The sequence below is a fragment of the Lepus europaeus genome, chromosome 18, assembly GCF_033115175.1.
Source record: "Lepus europaeus isolate LE1 chromosome 18, mLepTim1.pri, whole genome shotgun sequence".
Taxonomy (NCBI): Eukaryota; Metazoa; Chordata; class Mammalia; order Lagomorpha; family Leporidae; genus Lepus; species Lepus europaeus.
Window position 1 is genome coordinate 3,732,531 of NC_084844.1, and position 24,611 is coordinate 3,757,141.

Sequence of the window (24,611 nt, forward strand, 5' to 3'; positions counted from 1 at the left end):
CTCTCTGTGCAGCGGCCAGCTTTGCAGGTGGGAGGCAGTGATGACGTGCGAGTGGCTTAGGGCCGCAGCTGCAGCGCCACAGCCCTGCACGCTCACACCCACTGCTCCCGCGGGCCCTAATCCTGCAATCAGTGGGCTGCCCGTGCTCCGTCTCGGGCTGGAATACCCAGGATGCTCTGCTGAGCGCGCCTCTGAGTAGACGGGCTCTGACAGCTCGTCCTTGGGCACAATGTTTGCTGTCAGGACCACAATGTCAAAACCGGATCATGGTTTTTGCTGTTATTCATAGCGGCCCTGGATTCCATCATACACCTTCCCGCATATCTGTTGAGACTGTCCACTCATATTTTTTTAAGATTTATTTATTTGCAAGGCAGAGTTACAGAGAAACAGAGAGAGGTTTTTCATCAGCTGGTTCACTTCCCAAAGGCTACAACGGCCAGAGCTGGGCCAATCCGAAGCCAGGAGCCAGGAGCTTCTTCCAGGTCTCCCACATGGGTACAGGGGCCCGAGGACTTGGGCCATCTTCCACTGCTTTCCCAGGTGCATTAGCGGAGAGCTGGATTGGAAGAGGAGCAGCTGGGACTTGAACCAGCGCCCTTATGTCATGGCGCCAGTCGTGTGATTGTTAACTTTTAATCTTTTAAAGATACTCCTGGCTACGTCAACATCTAGAGCTGAGTGAATTCTCTCCACCAAAAAAAAAAAAAAAAAAAAGGCCGGCGCCGTGGCTCAACAGGCTAATCCTCCACCTTGCGGCGCCGGCACACCGGGTTCTAGTCCCGGTCGGGGCACCGATCCTGTCCTGGTTGCCCCTCTTCCAGGCCAGCTCTCTGCTGTGGCCCGGGAGTGCAGTGGAGGATGGCCCAAGTGTTTGGGCTCTGCACCCCATGGGAGACCAGGAGAAGCACCTGGCTCCTGCCATCGGAACAGCGCGGTGCGCCGGCCGCAGCGCGCTACCGCGGCGGCCATTGGAGGGTGAACCACCGGCAAAGGAAGACCTTTCTCTCTGTCTCTCTCTCTCTCTCTCACTGTCCACTCTGCCTGTCCAAAAAAAAAAAAAAAACAAGTATTAAACTGGACAGAATTGTCAAAAATCAAGCTTTGGGTAACTGGCCAGCGGCAAAGGATAAAATGCTGAGCTCTTATTCCTAAGAAAGCGCAGAGCCCCAGGCCGGACGACAAGGGCCTGGATCTTCTTGTCCCTCCCCCAACCTCTGCATCACAGGTGTCCAGCAGAGGGGCGGGCTCCTGAGAGGGGGAGGCCGCTGCAGTCTCCAGTTTATGGGGGGAGAGGGACCGAGCCGGGACGGAGGCAGAGAAACGCAGTCTCTCAGTGCGGGGTTGCATCCAAGCTGGGCAGGCAGCAACCCAGCAGGGGCCGGCACCTGAAGGGCTGAGACATTGCGGGCGGCTTAGCCCGTGGTGCCGCGGGGCCAGCCCTTGGGCTCAGGGTGTCTGGGCACAAGCAAGGCGGACCCAGGGGTGGTCCCCAGGAAGGCTAACTTACCTGGAGTCTATGTTTCTGCATTGGCATTTTCGTGGTATATGTTTCCTGTTTCTTGTTGCACCTGACCCGTGCATGCCTTGGAAGTGAGTTCCCTGTACGCTGTGCAGAGCTGCACATGTGGGATCCACGGTCCCGGCCTTTAGGTCTGGATTGTTCGGACCTTTTCCGCCCAATCCAGTCATCAGAGCTGGTGGAGACTGCCTGGATCGGCACGGATCGGCACGGCCGCCTCCACCTGCAAAACCGAACGCCGGCCTCCGACGGCAGAGGGCAGGGGGCCCTGACACGAGGAGCCGCTCTACAGAGGGATGACCAGAGGGTCTCAGAGGCGCTCTGGGAAATTAAAAACACAACAGCAGGAAGTGTTGAGGGTTTAAAAAGCAAGGGTGAAGCGGCAGGGTTTTGGCACGGAACATCAGGCCATTCCTGCAATGCCCGCGTCGGTCCAGTCTCAGCAGCTCCGCCTCCGGCTCCCTGCTAATGCACCTGGGAAGGCAGCGGAGGGCGGCCCGAGGGCCTGGGCCTGCACCTGCACCAGCGTGGGGGACCCAGATGGGCTCCCTGGCTCCTGGCCTCAGCCTGGTCCAGACCCGGCTGCCCAAGCCATCTGGGGAGTGACCCGGCGGGTGGAAAACTCTCTCTCTCTCTCTCTCTCTCTCTCTCTCTGCCGCTCTGTAACTCTGCCTTTCAAATAAATAAATATTTAACAACAACAACAAAAAGTCTTAGAAAAAAAGATCCGTGGCCTGACTTGGCATGACTGCTGGCAGAGTGAACCGTGGGCGGAGTTAACGCCCTTCAGCCATTTCCATTCTCGCTGCCTTCAGATTTTCCCCGAGGGTCCTGGGTGAGTCTGCGGGGTCTGTGTGCCAGGCACAGCGGTGGTTGGCTGAGGCGAGCCACTGATACTTAGGGGTACGCGGGAGCCGAGGCCCCCGCAGGGGGGAAGCTGTGTGCTTTTTATGTGGGTGTAGACCCAGCTGGGCCCAGGGTCAAGCTTACAGTGCATGGCCGGTGCCGCGGCTCACTAGGCTAATCCTCCACCTGCGGTGCCTGCACACCGGGTTCTAGTCCCGGTTGGGGCACCGATCCTGTCCTGGTTGCCCCTCTTCCAGGCCAGCTCTCTGCTGTGGCCAGGGAGTGCAGTGGAGGATGGCCCAGGTCCTTGGGCCCTGCATCCCATGGGAGACCAGGAGAAGCACCTGGCTCCTGGCTTCGGATCAGCGCGGTGCACTGGCCGTAGCGGCCATTTGGCAGGGGTGAACCAATGGAAGGAAGACCTTTCTCTCTGCCTCCTTCTCTCTCTCACTAACTCTGTCAGATAAATAAATAAATAAGAAAAAAAGTAAAAAGTAGCGATTTATTAGTGTAAAATGTTTAAGCTTTCTCACTGACAGAGGGCGTTCCAAGGTCGCTGGGTAAACGGAAATACCATGTGCCAGTCTGCGCTCAGCGCCCGTACAACGTCACGCTGCCCGAGCACAGGTTGCTTACAACACAGCTATTAGCGGTCAAGTTTACCTAAAAGAAATGCCCGATGGTTTGGAAAACGTAAAAACCGTTTCCTAAATAACGCCGGGGTCAAAAAGAAACCAAAGCCGGTGCCGCACGCCTTAGAAAACACCGAGATGCGGCGAGCGCCGCATTCAGAAGCGACGTCAGAGCTTCCCGTTCGGCTGTCCGGGAAAATGTGCTCACCGGAGCAGGACAGCGGACAGCGGTGCACACGCCGTGCACACGCCGTGCACACGCCGTGCACACGTCGGCGTGGGCTGGAATCCCAGGAAAGGGGCGCCACCCGGGGCGGGGGCGTCTGGCCTCCCAGTCGGGGTCCTCGCGAACCTCCCTGGGGCGCCCGGGCTGGAAACCTGCTCTGGAGCAGCCCCCTGCGTCTGCGGACCCTGGGGGCAGAGCCCACGGCTCCAGCCAAGCAGGAGACCCGGATGGAGTCCCGGCTCCCAGCCCCAGCTGCCCTGGGCGTCGGGGGAGTGAACCGGTGGGCGGGTTCCCTGTCCACCTGGCTCTCAAATAAACGCGTCAATCATTTTTACAGAGAGAGGCGTCAGGCCCCTCGCCCTTCGCTGCTCAGGGCCACGCTGACCTGCAGGGAAGCTGCAGACGTCAGGGGTCAAACCCAGCCAGCTTGGGTCAACGCACAGCCATGTGACCGAAACTCCAGTCATTCCAGAAAGTTCTCTGGAAACCCCCTACCCCCCACAGGCAGCCAGAGTTGCAGTTTTATCACCGGAGCTGAGTTCCGCCTGCTTCCGGGTGGGCTTTCCCGTGCAGCTCAGGGTCCCACGGAGCGGCGCGCGGAGGGGGTGGGGGCTCCACGGCCAGCCGGCGCTCCCAGCGAGGACCCTCTGCTGCTGGGGCTGCAGCCTGGTGTGCTTTGCAGCGGCTGCTTCCCCAGCTTGGCCTCTTGAAGCTTGTCCGTCCTTCGTGGCCTGGCTCTGGCCTGTCTTCCTCTCACAGCTCAGCCTGGCGTGGGCGCCGCGACCCTCGCATCCCGAATGCTGTGTTTCCTGGAGGGAGGCGGCAGCCCCAGCTCTGGCATGGAAGGGGGGAGTGGGGGGGAGGGAGAGACAGGGAACAAACAGGTAACGTCACTAATGAAGACAGCAGGCACTCCGCCAGTGCAGGCCACGGGGACCTGGACGAGCCACAGAGGACAACCTGGAGAGGAGCGCAGCCGCACCCCTGCTGGCCACGGCCTGGGGGGGGAGGGGGGCTGGGTGGAGGACCCCGCCCTTCGGGACGGAAGCGAGGCTGTGTGGCTTCTCAGTGAGGACGAGAACAAAGAATTCAGAGGAAGCCCCTTAATTACAAGTGTGGGTTACGGTAATTGCTAGATTACAGCTCCGGCTGCCTGGGTACACGCCCCTTGGCTCCCGGTGTTCAGGGGCTGCGTGGAGCTGACGGGAGACAGCAAGTGCACAGGGCGGGGGGAGCAGCCAGGGCTCGGGAGCCCCCTCAGGGAGACGTTTCTGATGGCGAATGCCCCCGGGGATGTGGAAGCAGGACTGGGCGCTGGCAGCAGCAGCCCACGGGCAGCGGATTCGGTCCGGGTGTTTGGAGCAACCGGGTTCGGGCGGAGTCCGGCCTCCATCAGGTGGTAGCTGAGCACGGTTTCCCATTCCTGGTTCTGGCGCACCACGTCCGGGGTCAGGCCCCTCTTCCTCTGAAGGGGCCGAGGCCCTCACGCTGTCAGGGAGCCCTGGGGAGCGACATGGCCTCCACTACCCCACGTCCCCAGCCTTAGCGCCCCGTGCTTACAGACCCACACACCTGCTGTGCGCGTAGAGACACACATCTCGGTCTTCTCGGGATTCTTTTAAAGACCTGATCCCCTGGGGCCGGCGCTGTGGCACAGGGGGTAAAGCTGCTGCCTGCAGTGCTGGCATCCCATATGAACACCAGTTCAAGTCCCGGCTGCTCTATTTCTGATCCAACTCTCTGCTATGACCTGGGAAAGTGGTAGAAGATGACCCAAGTGCTTGGGCCTCTGCACCTGCGGGGGAGACCCGGAAGAAGCTCCTGGCTCCTGGCCTCAGATTGGCCCAGCTCTGGCCACTGTGGCCATCTAGGGAGTGAACCAGTGGATGGAAGACCTCTCTCTCTCTCTCTCTCTCTCTCTCTCTCTGGCTCTACCTCACTCTGTAACTCTGTATTTCAAATAAATGAAACAAATCTTAAAAAATAAAAAAGATCCCACTGGCACAGAACCCCTGGTAGGGGAGGAATATATTTGTTTTCCACACTGCTCTTGGTTTACACGTGACGTTTGGGGTAAGTACAAGATCAGAAGGCCCTGGAGCAGCTGCTGTGGTGCCGTCGGGGAAGCACTGCTCGGGAGAGCGCCTGTCAGGTCGCAGCTGCACCCCGCTCCCAATCCAGCTTCCTGTTAACGCGCCCGGGGGACAGCAGATGATGGGAGACCACGTGGAGCTCCTGACTCCTGGCTTTGGCCTGTCCTGGCCCAGCCCTGGCTGTTGTGGGTGTGGGGGAGTGAAACAGCAGATGGACTCTTTCTGTTCCTGTGCCGTTTTATTAAAATGTGTTTATTTATTTATTTGAAAGGGGGAGAGAGTGACATCTTCAATCAGCTGGTTCACTCCCCAGATGGCAGCAACAGCCAGGGTGGGGCCAGGCAGAAGCCAGGAGCTCCATCCAGGTCTCCCACGTGGGTGCAGGGCCCAAGCACTCGGGCCATCGTCCACTGCTTTCCTAGGCGCATTAGCAGGGAGCTGGATCAGAAGTGGAGCAGCCGGGACTCAAACCAGCACTGCAGACGGCAGCTTAGCTCTCTGTGCTACAACCCCCCCCACACACAGGTGGCCGAGACCCTGGAGTTTGACTTCAATACGGATAAGGAGGGATGCAGGAAAGGTGGAAGGGGGCAGGCAGGCGGGGAGCTCCAGCAGAAAAGTGGGCGCCGTAACCACCCACGTGGGCGCTCCGGAGACGGACGCTGGAGTGGCAGACACAAGGTTGGCTTCAAGGCCTCTGCTCGGGTCAGCCCCGGGGGAGACCCTCTGGCCCAGGAAGCTGGCCGAACGCAGAGGACGCCCGGGTGTCTTGGTCGGCTCCTGCCACAGCAAACCCCGCAGACTGGGCCATTGATAAATCGAACGAGCTTGCTTCTCAGCGAGGCTGAGAAATGGCCGTGCTGCCACAGATCGGTGTCGGCGAGGACGTGAGCCCTGCCCAAGATGGCCCTCCGTGGCTGCAGCCCCGCCCGGCAGAAGGTGCAAAGGCAAAAGGGAAGGGAAGTGGAACCAGCTCGTCGGGAAGCTAGGCCGGGCCCAGCCGTCACAGCGGCCGTCAATCACGGCACACACTCAGGCCCCGACACCTGCTCCCTGAGGTCCTAGCAGGCTGGGCAGGGACCGTCACGAGTGGGGGCAGGAGCTGAACTCACACGGCACAGGCACACACATGCAACGCACGCGCGGGAACACATGTGCGTCCTGGCTGAAGCTCGGCTCAGCTGCTGGCACACAGACCACACCCGGCCGAGGAGGGCAGCACCCGGCTGGCGTTGGGCAGGTGTCTCTGCCTGGGCCACAGAGGTGGACTCAGCGGCAGGAAAGCCAAGCTCCAGGCCATCTTTTTTTTTTTTTTTTTTTAAGATTTGGTTTATTTATTTGAAAGGTAGAGTTCCAGAGAGAGGGAAGGAGACAGAGAGAGGTCTTCCATCCGCTGGTTCACTCCCCAGATGGCCGCAATGGCCAGGGCTGGGCCAGTCCAAAGCCAGGAGCTCCTTCAGGGTCTCCTATGGGGATGCAGGGGCCCAAGGACTTGGGGGCCATCTTCTACTGCTTTCCCAGGCCATAGCAGAGAGCTGGATGGGAAGTGGAGCAGCTGGGACTCGAACCAGTGTCTACATGGGATGCCAGCACTGCAAGCGGCACCTCTATCTGCTGCGCCACAGCGCCGGCCCCTCAGGGCCATCCTGATTCCTGCTTGTAAGAACATGCCTGGGGATCCATTTTCCTTTTTATTTTTTTTTTCTTCAAGATTTATTTTATTTATTTGAAAATCAGAATTACAGAGAGAGAAGGGAGTCTTCCATCTGCTGGTTCACTCCCCAGACGACTACAAGTCAGGGCTGGGGCCGTTGGAAGACAGGAACCGGGAGCTTCCTCTGGGTCTCCCACATGGGTGAGTGCAGGGGCCTGAGCCGTCCTCTGCTGCCTCCCCAGGCGCATCAGCAGGGAGCTGGATCGGAAGAGGAGCAGCCGGGGCCCGAACCAGCGCCCATGTGGATGCAGGCAGTGCATACCGCAGCTTAACCTGTGGTACCACAGCGTCCACCCCTGGGGGGGGGGGGGTCCATTCTCAACACAGAACACAAAGGACTGACATCTGACCTGCAGATGTAGCAAAGCTCCCCCTACCCCGCAAACAGGATGCTACAGGGCAGCCAGCCCACAGGAGGGAAGCAGGGGGCGGGGGGCGGGTAGCTTTGTCACTTAGGCAACAAGGGGCAGCACTCAGCCAATGAGGAGCCGGCGGAGGGGCCTGGTGCGGCTCATCAGCCACCTGATGGTGAAAGTCTCGCTTTCCCCGCACTTCCCGAGCCTGAGGCTCCCTGAGTGGACAGGTGAGGCTATGTCCCGCACTGCTCCCTGGGGCTCGGCCACGCAGCTGGCTCCGGGAGCCCCGAGGTTTCTGCCCCAGGTGCGCGGTCACAATCAGTCCAGGGGCTCCTCCAGCTGGGGTCAGGCTCTGCCCCTTGCGGCCAAGAAGCTGCCATGCACGCGTGTGTGCACGCGCCCACACCCCACGCACGCACATACATACGCCGCCCCAGCTCCTCCCTGTACCCCTCAGGGCTGAGAACACGGATCCCTAGATTCTTTAGGGCACGACTTTTCAACTCTCACTGGGAAGCTGCTCAGGGTTCCCCCGAGAGCCCCAAGCCCTCAGTCCCCGGCAAATGTTCCCAGCCCACAGCCGGGCATTCACACATCTCCTTACAGGCTCATGTGCAAACCGTGGGCGCCTCAAAACAGTATGGGGAGGGGCCCGGTGCTGTGGGGTAGCAGGTAAAGCTGCTGCCTGGGACCCCAGCATCCCATGTGGGCAGCGGTTCAAGTCCTGGCTGCTCCACTTCCCATCCAGCTCCCTGCTAATGCACCTGGGAAAGCAGAGGAAGATGGCCAAGCGCTTGGGCTCCTGCACCCACGTGGGAGACCTGGGTGGAGTTGCAGGCTCCTGGCTTTGGCCTGGCCCAGCTGTTTGGGCCATCTGGGGAGTGAACCAGAGGATGTAGGCTTTCTCTCTCTCTCTCTCTCAATCTCTCATGGGGTCCAAGTCTGAGTGGTACCCCCAAGCCAGGCTGGCAACCCTGCTACGGGGGCCCCAGGCCCAGGCTCCCGGAAGGACCCCCCGCATCTCCCCACACAGCCGTTTCCTGTGGGGGCCACATACGGCATCCCAGGACGGGCGTGGATGAAGTGACAACCGGGGGACGGGAGGGGCCGTGCGGGGACTGGCCGATGAGCCTGGCACCTGGCAGACCGTGGCAGCCGTGGGCGTGGCGGGTCACGGGCAGCAGCTCCCCGGCCGGCCATGTCAACTTTCCAAGTAATTAGTTTTGTATCAGGCAGCTGGTTCAAGGGCCGCTCCCTCCGGGCGGCTCTAATGACTGATGCCGCCTTTATTCAATGATTTACAGCTGAGCGCTGTCAAGGGGAGGATGGTGTCTCTGTGTCCGCACAGCAGCGGCTGCAGCGGCCGGAGCAGCTGGAGCGGGGTGGGGGCTCTCGTCAGGACCCTCGGCGTCCACCATGTGGGGGACCCTGCCTCGGGCGTCACCCACCAGCTGAGCCACACCACACCGTGCTGCCCCGGGCCCCCTGGGAGCATGAGGGAGAGGGGGTGGGGTGTGAGCCTGGGCTCACCGTGGGGGATGGGGGTGGGGAGAAGGCAGAGCCGACTGCGGGGGGGGGGGGGGCACAGGGAGGGGGCGGTGTGAGCAGGGGTGCGGCCGGTGCGGGTGGGCACGTGCTCCATCCGGAACCTCGCGTCCCTGCACTGTTGAATGACCGAACGGTGGTCCGAGCCCCACTGGTCAGATGAGCTCGGCGAGGCTGGGGCAGTTGCCCAGGTCCAGGGCCACAGGGCAGTCAGGCCTCCAGCCGGGCCCCCGGCCGGGCCCAGCGGCCCTCAGCAACAGCGCCCTGACCCATGGTCTGTGAGGATGACTCTGGGGGCCTTCCTCGTGGACCCACCTGGAGCTGCAGCACCGACCCCCTCCCCCCCCCCCCCCCCGGAAAACGCTCAGAGAGGAGCGTGTGTGGGCCCATGTGGCTCCCCCAGGGTCCCACTGCCCCCAGCTCCTGGATGGCCCACCTGCCCCTCCTCCCAACCTTGTCACAGGGGCCACGGCCTCCCCTGTGCCACAGGATCAGGGCCACCCTCAGTTCAGTTTGCTCTCGGATGAGGGGTTCCAAGGACGTGGGACTTTCAGAAGGCCCTGGGTGGGATGAGTGAGGTGGCCACCCCGGGTAGGGCCCCACAGCTCTTCCAGGGGCTGCCTCGCCCACCTGAATTTCCGCAGGGGGCCACATGGTCCGGCCACCAGAGCAGGCTTCCTCTGCAGGGGGTGTGGCCCCGACCGCACCTCCAGCAGGTGTCGGCCACTTTAAGGCCCTATGCTGTGGTCACACAGGCCGGTCCCCCCAGTGGCTCCGCAGAGAACTCGCTCAGCCGCGCCTCCCAGAGTCAGCTCAGCAGCTGGTAACGTACCGACAAGTGCCGGGCATTCTGGCAGAGAACGTAGCCTGAACGCCCAGTGACCGGGAGCTCGCAGCGCCCCCCCGTGGCACCCAGCGGCCACCTCGCGTCACAAGGCTCACAGCTCCTGCTTTTGCATCACTTGGCCTTTGAGTCCAGGATGGGGGGGGGGGGGGGGCTGAGGCCCCAGCAGCTGCCCGGCAGGCAGGAGAGACACACCCCCTCGGAGCCTTTGCATTTGAAACATTTATTTCAGGAAATACGATTTCAACACTTCGTTATTTATACAAAAAGAGACGGAATTCTCAGGAGGCACAGAGCGGAAGGCCACCGTGGGACACAGCCTGACGGACGCAATTTCCCAAATTCTGGTTACAGGGCAGGAAAGCGAAGCCATCCCGAGCCCCGGGTGCTGCGGACCCTGGGGCCACACCGACGCCGGGGCTGCACGTGGCCTGCAGGATCTTGGTTTTGGCAAAGTCTTGGCAAGTTGGCAAGTAAACTGCTCCGTTGGGGGGTTTGGCGAGGGGGTCCTTCCCCAAGCTGCTCAGGGCAATGAGCTCCCCACACACGTGCACCTGCCCCTGCCGCGTCTGGCTGCAGCCTGGCCCTCTCGCCGGCGCTAGGATGCCGGTGCGGCGGCCGGGGACAGGTGCACCTGGGTCAGACCCCATCGGACCCTCCCTCCCCGCCAGGCACGAGACAGGAACAGGAGGTGGGGACGGGGCAGCTTTGGTCGGCTGTGCAAGGGAAGGACGGGCCCTGCTGGCCTCCCGGCAGGGACAGAGGCGGAGGGGGCCCTCGCCCCCCAGCCCAGGTCTGCACCGGGCCTTCCTGCCTCTCTCTGGGGTGGGGGGGGGTCTCTGATGGGCTCTGGGGTGCAGGGGCCCAAGCAGGAGAACAAACAGGGCCGTGGGGGATAAGTGGGGTGGTCAACCGGGCGATAATGCGACCCGAACACCTTGGGCCAAACCAAGAACAGACAAGACGGACACAGGCAGGTCGCCGGGTGCCCGGGTGGCTGGGGCCCCTCCAATCACCCCGAGCCACGCCCTGCCCCCCCTTCCCCAGGCACCTGCTGGGCTCCGCCCCTCTGCTACCCCACCATATTCACTTGCTAAAAATCAGGCGTGGGCAGCATCTCCCCCTCTCTTTTGTCCTCAATTAGGTCCGGGTGCACCAGCTACCCCCGCAGCCCATGGGAGGCAGGACACGGGGTAGGGAGCGGGGAGAGGAAGCTGCCGCCTCCCTCTCGCGGGCTGCTGGGGTCTCTGGGAGGTGGGGACGGCTACGGTCAAGGCACTTTCTGCTTTAGGACGGACTCGCGTGTCTGCGCCTCTGGCAGCTACGCTGTGCAGGCAGGGAGGGGTGGGAGGGGCTCCATCCTCCCCTGGGCACAGCCCCGACCTGCCCCGAGGCTGGGGCACAAGGCCCAGTGGGCACCTGTGCAGGAAAGGGCCCGGAGCCCACACATGGAGGCTAGCCCTGGACGGGCAGGCTCGGTGAGGGCAGGTGCTGCCCCCCGGGGGCTGGGCCTGGGGCCCTCCCCTCCTGGGGCTGCGGGCGGGTTGGGGTTGGGGGGATCTGGGCCCGCCCACACCTGAAGTCTGCGAGCACACATAGGAGGGCGCCCTCTTGTGGCGTGGGCGGGCAGCACATAGGGGAGAGTGGAGAAAATGATATAAAATAAAGTGGGCCGGCCGGGTGGGGGGGCGACGCGGGGCGAGGGTCCGGGACAGGGCAGGCGTCTACATCTCCTGGGCTTCCGGCTCCTTCTCCGCCATGCCGTTGGCCACGGCGCCGTGGCTTTCGCTGAGCCGCCTCACGCGGTAGGCCTCGAAGTGGATGCTGCTTGTGATGTCTTTGATGTTCTGCATGTGCGTCCTGGGGGTGGGGGCAGCGGTCAGCGGGCCCCTCCCCACCCCCACCCTGCCTGCCTGGGGTCCACCCCCGGGAACCCCGGCTAGCAGACACACTGCTCCAATGCACGCCTCTCCCCTTGTGGCCATCGGGGCCGGCCAGGGACAGGCAGGGCTGCAGTGTCCCTCCACCCAGAAGGAGGCAGCAGGTGACCGACCCCTGGCTCAGGGCTGTGGCCAGAGACAGATGATGGCCTGGCGTGGAGACTGAGCCCACGCTACTCAAACCAGGCTCAGGAGGGGGAGTCTGGGGGGTCACCCCAACCTGGACACCCTGCCCCCTTCTGACACTACTCCCAGGGCCCACCCCCCACTCACCCGGCCCCGCCCCCAGCTTCACCTGCTTGTGCCGTTCCGTGGCTGGGGAAGCCTCAGCCAGGTCCCAGGGGCTGGGGTCAGAACTCAGCCCACCCCACCCAGGGGCCCCGCACCCATCCGCTAGTTCACACCTGACTCCCCTCATTCCCCAGAGGATGGTCAGAGGGACCGGCCAGGATGTGCGGCAGCCACCAGGACTGGGCGCCCACCCCCGCCCACGGCAGCGCCACCCCAGCCACCACCCCTCTCACCTGATGAGGAGGTCCCGCAGGTAGGCAAACTCACAGTGTGTGGTGTTTTCCACTGCGGGAGACAGAAGGGTTTTAACATCAGGGAGGGAGCCCCTCGCCCTGCACGCCTCCCCCAGCCCCACGGGCTGATGTGCAGGTGAGCCGCCTGCCGACAGGTGCGCCCGACACCGGGAAGACACCCGGTGCTGCTCAGGTGGAGCGACAGGAGACTCGGCTCCTGTCCCCTGTTAGCTTCTGGTCCAGCGGGGAGATGGGACCCCTGCCCTGCTGGGTGACCAGCCTCGTGGGCGGCTGAGAGGAGCCGGGGGCTGCGGTGCTGGGAACAGGACCTGGGGGGGGGGCCCGAGGGGGATCTCACAGCAAACCTGGGGCCCAGTGGGAGCCTCCCCACACGTGCGTGCTCGGGGCACACCCACAGGGACACACACGCACACACGGAGACCGCGCCCCACGGGCCACCACTGACACTTAACTCAGGAGCCGGCGAGATGACACACTGCCCTCCACGGTGCACAGGAGCCCGAGGGCAGGCCACGGGCACCCCAGGGGCCACAGTCCCAGCACGCTCGGCTGACACATTGCGGGGCGTCTGACCTCCGCGGGAGGGGGCTGGGGGGGATCCCTGCGAAGCAGCGCCAGGGGCCCTCTTGGGCGCCACCTGCCCTGGCCAGGGTCCTGCTGCCCGCGCTCTTGCAGTCTCAGCAATGTAGGGCATAAGGAGGCAGGAGAAGGTTCCGCCTGGGCTCACACTTGGGCTGCAGCAGGTTCGGGACCCGGCCACGCCACCCAGGCTGCCCCATCACTCCCAGCCAGGCTCCCAGGGCCAGCTGTGCCAGACCACTCTGGCCCTCCATGTCCTCGTCTGTAAAATGGGCACAGCAGGGCCCACCTGCCCTCCTTGGACACGGCGTGGGGGTGTCACACCCTGGCCGCCGGCCCACTGTGCCCCCAGCAGTGCCCAGGAGAGACGCCTCCTGAGGGTGCACAGTGAGTGCGACCAGCGTGAGTAAGGCCAACTCACTTCGCTTCCTGCTAGCCAGGCCTCTGGCCTGATGTGAAAACCTGCCTGTGTCCTGGGCCAGCCTCGTCCAGGCCACCGCCACAGGGTTCCTCTGCAGGGCGCCCATGGCCTCCTTCCTGCTTCCCCTTTCCCGGCCACCTGCAGTGCCCACAGCCGGCCACCAGGGGGCAGCACCGGCGAGCCCTGCACAGGGCTGCCCCACTCCCCAGGGACCCTCTCCAACAAGCCTCTCACAGAGAGAACATGGAAGAGGAGGCGTCTGGGAACTCAGTCCACCAGCTCCTGGCCAGGAGAGGGGGAAGACACTGGTTTGAAGGGGGGCGGGCGACAGACCAGGGAAGGCCCCACACCCGCCCATGTCCCCCCCAGGCTGTGCCCCCTAGCTGCAGGCAGCCCAGCAGCGGGGGGGAGGGGGAGGAGATGGAGCCGCCTCTTCCCATTTCGGGACCCCTCCCCTGCTGGCTCTCAGCCCCCCACATCTCCTCCAGCACAGGAGGGGACAGCACCAGGGCCCCCCGCCCCCGTAGTCACAGGGCAGGGTCTGGGACATTCGCTCCAGGCAGCTCCAACTCCTAGCACTGTGCCCATTTCACAGACAGTGGGCCGAGGCCTTGTCCCAACTCAGCCTGACCCTCGACCCCTGACCCCGAGGAGGTGGGCCCAGCCCCAGCTCTCCGTCCTGTGACCAGGACCCCGTCTGGAAACGTCTGCAGGGACTCTAAGCGCCCCGCCCCCGGCCGACGGGCCCGCCTGGCAGCACCCAGCGCATACCTTCGATGGTGCCCCACTTGGTCTTCCTTCCGAGGATCCTCTTGCCGTTGACCTGGTACTCGTGGTCACTGCCCACCACGGCAAACGGGATCATCTCCTGGTGGGGGGAGGCAGCGCTGGTCACACGGCCGGCTCCCCCCGCGGCTCCGTCCCACCACTGCCCCAGCACCGCCACCAGGGGGCAGGAAGCCGGGTCCCCGGGTAGGGCGCCAGGGCCGACCCACTCACCCGGAACTTCTCGTTCACCAGCCGGTCCTCCGCGTCCTCGTCGAACTCCTTTTGGGGGTACACGTCAATGCCGTTGGACAGCAGGTCCGCGGTGATCTGGGGGCGCAGGGCCAGAGGTGTGGGCGCCACCTGGGATCTGCCCGACGCATGGCCCCCAGGCTGCGAGCTGCCCAGGCGCGGGGCGGGGGCAAGTGCACAACAGCCTGCCCTGGGGGTGCTCCTCAGCCCGCAGAGACCCATCCTTCCCTAAGCATGCTGGGAAAATCCTTCACACCCGGCCCCGTGATGCAGGCCGAGTGGGACATGTGGAGCTTACGGAACTGGATTTGGGGCCCCTGCTCATGGCTGCCCGTGCGACCGGTTTGAGCCCTACTTGGGGACTTTGCTCAAGAACACGCCCCCAAGGAGGAGCTGCTTCTGGGAGATGGTGGATGGGAGGGGCGGGAGGACCGGCCCCCAAGGCCAGCCCCTGGCTGTGAATGGTGACCACGGTCCTTCTGGACACAGAGCCCTGCACTTGTCCAGGCCACCTCCCAAGGACAGGGGGCTAGGCAGGGACAGGGGGCCGGGGGCCCGGTGGCGGCCAGGGGCCCTACCCGCTGCTTGAAGTAGACCCTCTCCTCCAGGGTCAGCGTGTCGGCCTTGGCGATGACGGGGACGATGTTGACCACCTTGCTCAGCCGCTTCATGAACTCGATGTCCAGTGGCCTGAGACTGAAGCAAAGCCACGTTCACGAGACCCGGCTGGGGGCACGGAGGGACGGGGGCGGGGGCCCCGCGGGGAGCTGGGATACGGATCCCGGGGTGCTGACGAGGACAAGGCCTCAAGCGGGATGCCAGCCAGGCGTGAGGGCAGGACGGGGACAAGGAACAGGGCCTGTCCAGGCGTGAGGGCACCGTGGCAGGAGCAGGAGGAGGGGCCGAGCCAGCTCCCCCGCGTCCACGCACTTCCTGGTCCCAACCGTCCCAGGCACGACCATGCAGACAGGGGCTCAGTCGGAGCCACCGTGTGGGGCTCCTGTCCATGCTGGCCGCCCCCAGGGAACCTGGCTCTGTCCTGGGGAAAGCCTGGCCCCTCGCCCCTGCCCCAGGGGACACCTGCTCCCAGCGGGTGGGGGCGCACGGCCCTGGACACAGCCCGGGGATAGCTGGGCTGCAGGCAGGCTCGCCCTGGTGGTGTCACATATGGACCTGGGTCTCCCGCCATTGCTCTCAGCCCAGACGAAGCTTGGCACAGCCGGACCAGAAGCTGTAGAACCCCAGACAGGCCGCGCTGGCCCGGGGGGCAGGCATCGGGTCACACTTGGCTTCACCGGGCCTCTGCCCGGAACGGACTCTTGTCGGCCCACAGGGGACTGGTGTGGTGGCTCAGGGCTGGGTCCAGAGCTGTCCACAGGACCCAAGCAGGGTGAACCTGCTGCCCTCCGGCTTCCTACACCGGGGGTAGTCAGAGACTCCTCACCGGCCTCCGGGTGCAACCTCGGGGTGCCTAAGACTGGCCAGAAAGGGCCCTGGTGAGGCAGCCTTGGGCGGCAGCAGCCCCGTCCGGCCACTTCCATCTGAGACGGGAGCACACCCTCCCAGGGACGCGGGAGGCAGGGACCCCTAAGGAGCAGAACTGGGGCATCTCCGCCCAGCCGGGTGCGTGGGGTGCACGGGGTGCACGGGGTGCCCGGGCCTCGGCTCAAAACCGAGAGGACGGGAACTGCCAGGTGCAGAAGTCACAGGGCCCAGAGACACACGTCCCCGCGCTGGCCCTCCGGCCCCCGGGACGTACGAGTGGCCGGTGGCGGGGATGAAGTAGAGGCAGCAGTGCACACGCGTGTCCGGGATACGCTTCTTCCGGTTGATGTTCACCTCCTCCTGCAGGTACTTCTCGTACTGGTCGTTAATGAACTTCATGATGGGCTGCCAGCTGCGCGGGGAACAGAGCGCCTGCACGTGGGCCGGCTCCCAGCCCCCAGGCCTCACCGGCCGAGCGCCGCTCACCCCCAGAGCGCCCTCGCGACCCCCGGCTCCCACCCCGCCCCATCCCGTGAGCAGAGAGGCCACGGTTCTACCTCTGAGCCCCCAGACCCGCAGCCCTTGGCCCCAGGGGCCGGAGTGGGGAGGGCAACGCCCCCCGCGCGACCCTGCTCTCGTTCAGAATTCCCGGGGGCAGCCCCTCACCAGTTCTCGTTGTTGATGTGGTCCCCAAAGCCCGGCGTGTCAATCACCGTCAGCTTCATCCGGACGCCCTTCTCCTCGATATCTGTGCAGAGCGGGCAGCAGCTCAAGGGCAGACCCCGCCCGCCGGCCCCCCCAGACCCCTCCCCTGGGCCCGTCCCCCCCCCCGCACTCCCCCGCCCCCCCCCCCCGCCCGGGACAACGCCCTCCCACCGAGCCAGCAGAGGTGGCCCACGGGAACTCCAGGAAGCCCCCAGCCCGCCCCCGGCCGCCGCGGCACCAACCGTGAGTGATGGACTTGATCTCCACCGTCTTGGGGATGCGCTCCTCCACGGCCGGCTGCACCGACTTCCGGCTGATCTTGGACTTGAAGAGCGTGTTGATTAAGGTGGACTTGCCCAAGCCGCTCTGCCCTGGAGGGGTCGGGGTACGAGTTTAGGGGCGTCAGCACACAGTCAGGGGTGTGGTTCTGGGCTGGAGTATGGGGTCGGGGACATGGGTGTTGGATGGGTGCATGGGTATTGGGTTGGGTACTTGGGTGCGGGGTCCGGGGTGTGGGTGCCAGGTGGGGGCATGCGTTGCTGGGTGGGTGCATGGGTGGTGGGTGGGTATATGGGTACAGGGTTGAGGGCATGGGTGCAGGGTGGGGGGGCATGGGTGTGTGGGGGGCGTGTGGGTTCTGGGTTGGGGGCGCCACACAGCCAGGCCTGGGCCACAGCATCCGACTGCAGTCCCCGGCCAGACTCGGCCAGGTCCTGTCCTGAGGGGTGACTGCCGGGCACTGCGGGCCAGGCGGTAGTCAGAGCGCCCCGCGCCCCTGGGTGCTGTCCGGGAAGGGGTCTCCTGACATGGGACACTGGGTGCTGGGCCCCTCGCAGCCCAGCTGCGGCTCTGGGCGAGTCCTCCAGCCTCCCCGTGCCTCGGTCTCCCCCGGCAAGGCGGGAGCCTCCCTGTCTGTGCGGTGCAGCGGGTGGAGCACCAGGCCGCTCACGGCACAGACTCTGTAGCCCCACGAGTGCTCAGTGCTGGGCCAGGGCCACGCTGCCGCCCTAGGGGGCAGCGGTCACACACACACACACACACACACACACCTGGGGGGCAGTGGTCACACACACACACACACACACCTGGGGGGCAGTGGTCACACACACACACACACACCTGGGGGGCAGCGGTCACACACACACACACACACACACCTGGGGTGCAGTGGTCACACACACACACACACACCTGGGGGGCAGCGGTCACACACACACACACACACACCTGGGGGGCAACGGTCACAAACACACACACACACACACGCACCTCACAACTCCCATACACACAACACACACACACCTCACAACTCCCACACACACAACACACACACACCTCACAACTCCCATACACACAACCCACACGCACATGCCTCACACAACACACACACACTTCACAACTCCCATACACACACACCTCACACACAATGCACACATCTCACATACACACCAACTCACACATACAACTCACAACTCCCATATACACAATCCACCCGCATACGCCCCACATACAACACACACATAACATACACACACCTCACACATGCACTGCACATATCTCACAACTCATACACACCCAACTCCGTCTCTCACACCACACACCCTGGATCAGGAGCCCCGGGTTTCACCCCTGCACAGGGCTGCCCAGGCTGTGCTTACACACACGTCCACACAACATGCATGCACACATAACACACGTGTGCATATACAATGCATGTGGCTGCATAACACTCGTGTCCACATAAGCACAGTGCGTGCGAGCAGCCCGTGTCTGCACAACATGTGTGCGTATACAACACACAACCCCACGGCCCCCGCTCTGCGAATCCCTCTCAAGGCCAGAGTGGGCTCGCGGAGGACCGGGCGCTCGGCCCCGCCCCCGCCCACCTGGTGTGTGTCCCGGCCACACTCAGGCCAGCGGCCGAGTCCAGGGTCCTAGCTGGGACGCCCTGGATGGGCAGTGCCACCTGGGTCACTGTGAAGTTCACCCCGCGTTGCTATTCTGTCATCGTCGTCCCGCCCCTGCTGCTGGGACTCTGCCGGGCCCAGCCCCACCCTCTGGGCTCAGGGTCAGGAAACCAACAAGCAAGCACGCCACACCGCACTGGGACAGGGCTGGGGTCCCGCAGGTCTGCAGACCCCCAGACGGGTGCCTCCCCCCACAGCACAGTCTGCGGGTGGAGGAAGGCGCGGAGCCGGCACCGCACCCCAAGGCCACCGCTCCCGGCTTCCCTGTGACGCCCGGCCCCACAGGCCCTGCGGTGAGCTCGGCTGCATGGCGTCGCCGCGACCCTGCCCTCCTGTACGGCTGCTGCCCCATCTTACAGAAGGGAAGACTAAGCCCCAGAGCAGGGGCGGGGGCTGGGCCCAGGACTCACCGACGACCATGATGTTGAACTCGAAGCCCTGCCTCATGGCCTTTCTGCGCATCTGCTCCAGGATGGAGTCGATGCCCACGTAGCCGAAGTCCACGGGGGCCTTCTCGCTCCGCGGCGCGGGCGCCTGCTTGAACCCGGCATCTCTGGGGGTGTCGGCCATGTCGCCAGTGCAGCCGGGAGCCGCCTCGGTGGCTGGAGGGGGAGGAGAGAGCGGAGGTTGGGGTGACAAGGCTCATCGGGGTCAGCCGAGCAGGACCACAACCACGCAGCTCTGACCACCAGGCCATTCACAGATGAGAGCCCATGGTGACAGGTGACCGCTAACAGGCCACTCCCCCAAGCTCTCCACCACCGGGGCTGCCCTGGGCCCTGCCCTGGGCCAGGGGCGGGGGGCGGCACCTGGACGCCGGCTGTGCACTCTGCTCGCCTTTGCCTGGGCTCAGAGCAGCCCCTCGTGGTTCCGCGGCCCAGCACACAGGGCGGGGACAGCCTCTACCTTCCGCACAGAGCACGGAGAGCCCAGCACCTGTGCCGGCCCACGGGCCCCAGGGGAGGCCAGACGAGCTCCTGTGACCCGGGGCACCCACCAGGCTCGCACCCACAGGCAGCCCAGGTCTGCATCTGGGTGGACGGGGCGGGACTTCCCCAAATAACTGAAGCTTCTTCCGCCTGCGGGTCACAGGGCAAGCGTCTTCCCCTCTACTCCCAGCCCCCGCGCCGGCTGCCCCGGAAGTCCCCACACCGCCGTTAGAGCCTGGGGTGACCACTGGGATTCCAGGCACAGGGTGTCAGGACCCCAGGGGAGCACTGGTTCCTGCCAGGGCCCGCCTGTGGCACAGACACACGGCTGTCACGGGGCCGAGGCGCCAACCCCGAGCCCAGAGGCAGACGCTGGAGTCCCTGCTGCTCCAGGCCTCGCCCACCCCTGCTGGGGGCCTCTGGGAGCGCAGCCTCCAGGGTCTTTCATCCTGGCACGTGCTGAGACTCCAGGGACCCCCCCAGCGGACCCCTGGGGAGGGGTGGTGGTGGTGGTCCTGCCCCCATCCCCAGAGCAGCAGGGGTGAGGCCTGGAGTGGCTCCTCCACTTCTGGGCTTAACCCCAGGTTAAGTCCCTGGAGCTCCAGGTGGCCGGAGCCCCAGCAGCCCTGTGTGGCCAAGGCAGTGGGGCTGTGGGAGAGGAGCAGCCCCACGGGCAGGCGCTCCTGCCTGGGGCAGGTGGTTCACTTCCCACTTTCCTCTGACCGGTACGAGCGGTAAGGAAGGGACGCAGCAGCACCAGACAGGCAGACCCGGGGCTCTGCTGCTGCCGCCACAGAGCTGCCCCGGGAGCGCAGCGCCCCTGCCCACGGAACCTGCAGCCCCGGGGGTGGGTGGGCGCTGCTGTCCCAGACCGCACCCCGGCAGGAACCCGTCACCTCTGCCGAGACTAAGAACACGGCCTGCGCCTGCGCGATCCCGTACCCCAGGTTTGTTTTTTTTTTTTTTACAGGCAGAGTGGACAGTGAGAGAGAGAGACAGAGAGAAAGGTCTTCCTTTGCCGTTGGTTCACCCTCCAATGGCTGCTGCGGCCGGCGCACCGCGCTGATCCGAAGCCAGGAGCCAGGTGCTTCTCCTGGTCTCCCATGGGGTGCAGGGCCCAAGGACTTGGGCCATCCTCCACTGTACTCCTGGGCCACAGCAGAGAGCTGGCCTGGAAGAGGGGCAACCGGGACAGAATCCGGCACCCTGACTGGGACTAGAACCCAGTGTGCCGGCGCCGCAAGGATTAGCCTGTTAAGCCACGGCGCCGGCCTCGGCTTCCACTTTTAAAGACGAATTTATTTACTAAGAGTGACAGAGACAGAGAGAACCTTCCAACCACTGGTTCACTCCCCGCATGGCCACAAAGGCTGGGGCTGGGCCAGGACGGAGCCGGGAGCCAGGCGCTGCATCCGGGTCCCCCACGCAGGTGGCAGGCGGCCAAGCCCCTGGGCTTCGGCAGGAAGCGGTGTCGGAAGCAGAGCAGCGGGGACACCAATCAGCACTCCCGGCTGAGGGCAGGTGTCCACGCGACCGGGGGCCCTGGACACCAAGCCAGGCCCGCCGAGACGGGGAGGCCTTGGTTTCACTTTTCATCAATTTCCATTTAACCAGCTGCACGTGGCTCATTCAACTCCCCCAGGGGACAGCGCAGACTCCCGGCCACAGAGGGGAGACTCAGGCCACCTGCAACGCAGCTGGGGGCAGCCAGGACAACACGGGACCTTCACTGAACAGAGTCTGTGACGTCCATGGCCTGGCCTCCCACCCGGGAAGGATGCCCCCACGGCGATGTGAGCTCCTGGGCCCAGCTGTGTCTCCCTCAGGGCCTCCCAGCTCCAAATACACCTGCAACAGCAGCCACAGGAAGGAGCGTGGCCTCACCCCTGCAGCACGCAGGGCGGCGAGGGAGGGTTGGGCACCGATGGCCAAGTCCCTTGACACGAAATTCCCAGAGACAGAGTGAGGCTCGCAGGGTGCCAGGGCCTGGGGGGTCGGGGGCGGGGCAGCGACAGCTTAATGGGCATGGGTTCTCCCTCTGGGGTGAAGAGAATGTTCTAGAACCGGAGAGGGGTCAGACCCTGGTAAGAAAAAGCACCATGGACCCATCAAGTCTGAGTGGTATGGGAGGGGGAGTGGACAGAAACCAGGGGTGCCCCTGGCGCCCCAGCAAGTCTGAGAGGTATGGGAGGGGGAGTGGACAGAAACCAGGGGTGCCCCTGGTGCCCCAGCAAGTCTGAGAGGTATGGGAGGGGGAGTGGACAGAACCAGGGGTGCCCCTGGTGCCCCAGCAAGTCTGAGAGGTATGGGAGGGGGAGTGGACAGAACCAGGGGTGCCCCTGGTGCCCCAGCAAGTCTGAGTGGTATGGGAGGGGGAGTGGACAGAAACCAGGGGTGCCCCTGGCGCCCCAGCAAGTCTGAGTGGTATGGGAGGGGGCGTGGCCAGAAACCAGGGGTGCCCCTGGCGCCCCAGCAAGTCTGAGAGGTATGGGAGGGGGAGTGGACAGAAACCAGGGGTGCCCCTGGTGCCCCAGCAAGTCTGAGAGGTATGGGAGGGGGAGTGGACAGAACCAGGGGTGCCCCTGGCGCCCCAGCTGGCTGAATGGCCGTCGTCTCCCAGCAAGGCCGCTTCTGGGGGTCTCTGCAGGGGTCATGTTTCCCTCTCTCCTGCCCCCTGCCGCTCCCTGCAGGGACAGCCCTGGCCACCACGGGTTGGGGGCAGCCGCTCCCCTCCCCCGCCAGGCCCGCGGGGCTGCTGTCTGAAGTGGGGAGGACAGGGACTGTAACCCGTGCAGCCCTGGCCAGCGCCAGCACTCGAGAGGATTTCCGCAGCCAGGGCCTGCCAAGGATGACCGCATGGGATTGCCACTTGCTGCGCCGGGGGCCGTGGGATCACCCTGGCTGGGAGCCGGCCCTGGAGGCGGCAGGAGGCTCGGCGGGGCTTAGGGGTGGGACGGCGTCTGCTCTGTCTCAGAGCTCCAGGGCCGACCCTGGCTGGCTGGGCTCACGGTGGCTGGCTTGCAATGCAGCACCCAGGGCTCCGTGCGCCTGCCCCCACACCCGCATCCCAGCGACGCCACACAGTCCTGCACGTGCTGAGCTCCTGCCTCGCCAGCCACAGGCAGAGACTGCACGTGGGGGGCGGCAGCCCCTGCACCCCTATGGGACTGGACTCCCAGCTCCAGGGTGCGGCACTCACACATCTGGGCCTGCACCACCTGGATCGGGCTGCCAGGGGCCAAGTCCGTACCACGCCCTTTGTCTCACCCCAGCCCAGTCCTGCTCAGCTCTCAAAGCCTGGCAGGATGAGGCCACCGCCTCCACCCCGCACGGTGCCTGCACCTCTGAGGCATATGCAGGGGAGTGGGGGCTCCCAGCCACCAGGCACTCCCTCGTCCCACCTGCCAGTCTCAAGAAACCAGTGGGCATCTCCAGCCTGGGATGCCCGGCTTCCTTCCGCCCACCCCCAGCCCGGGGTGGTCCCCCGGTGGGACAGTGCACAAGGAGGGGGCCCGCTAACCACTGTCCACTCCAGGCTCCTGGAATCCAAGCCCTGGGACCACCTGCACTGCAGGCCGCGGGGACATCACCCCTGCCTGGGGCCCAACGGCCCAACTGCAGGGCTGTCTTCCCCTCCGGCACACCTGGAGCCCACGGCTGGGACCCCTCCCCACCCCAAACACCCGGTGCTCTCTGCAGCCTGCAAAGGGGCTTTGCAACAGGTGGGTGAGCCTCGCTGCAGGTAACGCCAGGGACAGAGTCAACTCCTGTGTCCCCCAACTTCCCTGGCTGCCTGCGGGGCCCCCAGGGTCCTGGGAAGCCCTGGGGGAGTCCTGTCCGGCCCCCGGCAGCTCCCTCACCCACACTTCCTGTGAGCAGGCCTCCCCCGCGGAAGCCAGACACCTCATCCATCCCGCTCACCCGCGCACTGCGGCGTGCACAGCTGTGGCTGGCACAGGGCCGGTCCTGCCGAATGAGCGAGCGAATGAACAAAAGGAGGGGTGTGCCGCGCGTCACAAGCCCACCTTTCTGGGCACCCCACATGCCAGGTGCTAGGCGTTTTGAGATTGAATTTATGTATTTCAAAGGCAGAATTACAGAGCGAGAGGGAGAGACAGAGAGAGACAGCAAGCTGCCATCCGTTCTTTCACTTCACCAAATGGCCACAAAGTCTGGGACTGGGCCAGGCCAAAGCCAGGAGCCAGGAGCCAGGAGCCTCCTCTGGGTCTCCCATGTGGGTGCAGGGGCCCTGGCACTTGGACCATCTTCCACTGCTTTCCCAGGCTCATCAGCAGGGAGCTGGATGGGAAGGGAGCAGCCGGGACTTGAACCAGCCCTGGGAACAGCATGTGGGCCTCCCGTGTCACAGGCTGTGCCATGACTCCGGCCCCATCAGCTGCTTTGGCACTCAGGGCAGTCAGGATGTGAACCCAGGCTGGCGACAATGCCTGCCGGGCGCGGGCACTGTGGGAAGGCTGAGTGGCAGCCAGGGCCCAGGAGGTGCCAGACACAGGCACAGAGCTCAGGGCTGAGGCCCGGGAGCCCAGCCCCTCCCTGGCTGCTCTGCCCCGGGGAGCTGGAGACGCAGCCTTAGCCCGCAGGAGACCCCGCCCCACCGTGGGACAGGCTACAGGGCTCTGCCCAGCGTCTAGGGACACCTGTGTTTTCACTTCCATAGGGCTGTGCTGGCGCGGGGGCCTCTCGGGGCTGCCTGCAGCTCCCCCAAGACGCACTGCTGATGCAAGCAAGCCCCGGTGCACCAGGGCCCCACTCCCCAAACCCAGAGGCACAGCAGGCCCAGGGCCCCTGCTGAAGCCTCCAGACCGATCCACAGCCCAGGGCCGGCACCACAGCGTCTGGCCTGCATCCCCTGCGGGAGTGGGGTTCACCTTTGATGCCAACTGACGATGGCCCAAGTACCTGGGTCCCTGCCACCCATGTGGGAGACCCAAAGAGAGTTCCAGGCTCCAGGCTTCAGCCTGGCCAGGCCTGACTGTTGCATCCATTTGGGGAGTGAACGGAGATGAAGATCTCTCTGTCTTGATGCCTTTCAAATAAATAACAGTTTTTAAAATTTCCATCTTCATCTGAAAACTCCACCTCCAGGAAGCCGCTCCAGATTGAACTGAAAATCCGCAGGGGCTTCAAAAACGACTCCTGCTTCTCGTATGATGGAGTGGGTGGAGGGAGAAGCTGCTGTTACCCCGCTCAAGAACTGTGGGTGAGGGAGAGAGGAGAAGGCAGG

At 64.5% G+C, this 24,611-nt stretch overlaps 1 protein-coding gene across 6 annotated transcripts in view; it reads right to left on the bottom strand.

Annotated features, from left to right (window-relative positions):
- Positions 1-9,982: 9,982 nt before the first annotated feature.
- SEPTIN9 (septin 9) overlaps positions 9,983-24,611 on the bottom strand; it is a 136,600-nt gene continuing 121,971 nt past the window's right edge. For all 6 annotated transcript variants that reach the window (XM_062215569.1, XM_062215571.1, XM_062215572.1 and 3 more), the window contains 9 exons: positions 18,848-19,039; positions 16,713-16,841; positions 16,432-16,513; positions 16,040-16,177; positions 14,859-14,976; positions 14,263-14,358; positions 14,035-14,131; positions 12,243-12,294; positions 9,983-11,638 (listed from right to left, as the gene is read on the bottom strand). In XM_062215569.1, coding sequence (XP_062071553.1) covers positions 11,503-11,638; positions 12,243-12,294; positions 14,035-14,131; positions 14,263-14,358; positions 14,859-14,976; positions 16,040-16,177; positions 16,432-16,513; positions 16,713-16,841; positions 18,848-19,039 — 1,040 coding nt within the window. In that variant the 3' untranslated portion in view covers positions 9,983-11,502. The remainder of the gene's footprint in view (positions 11,639-12,242; positions 12,295-14,034; positions 14,132-14,262; positions 14,359-14,858; positions 14,977-16,039; positions 16,178-16,431; positions 16,514-16,712; positions 16,842-18,847; positions 19,040-24,611) is intronic.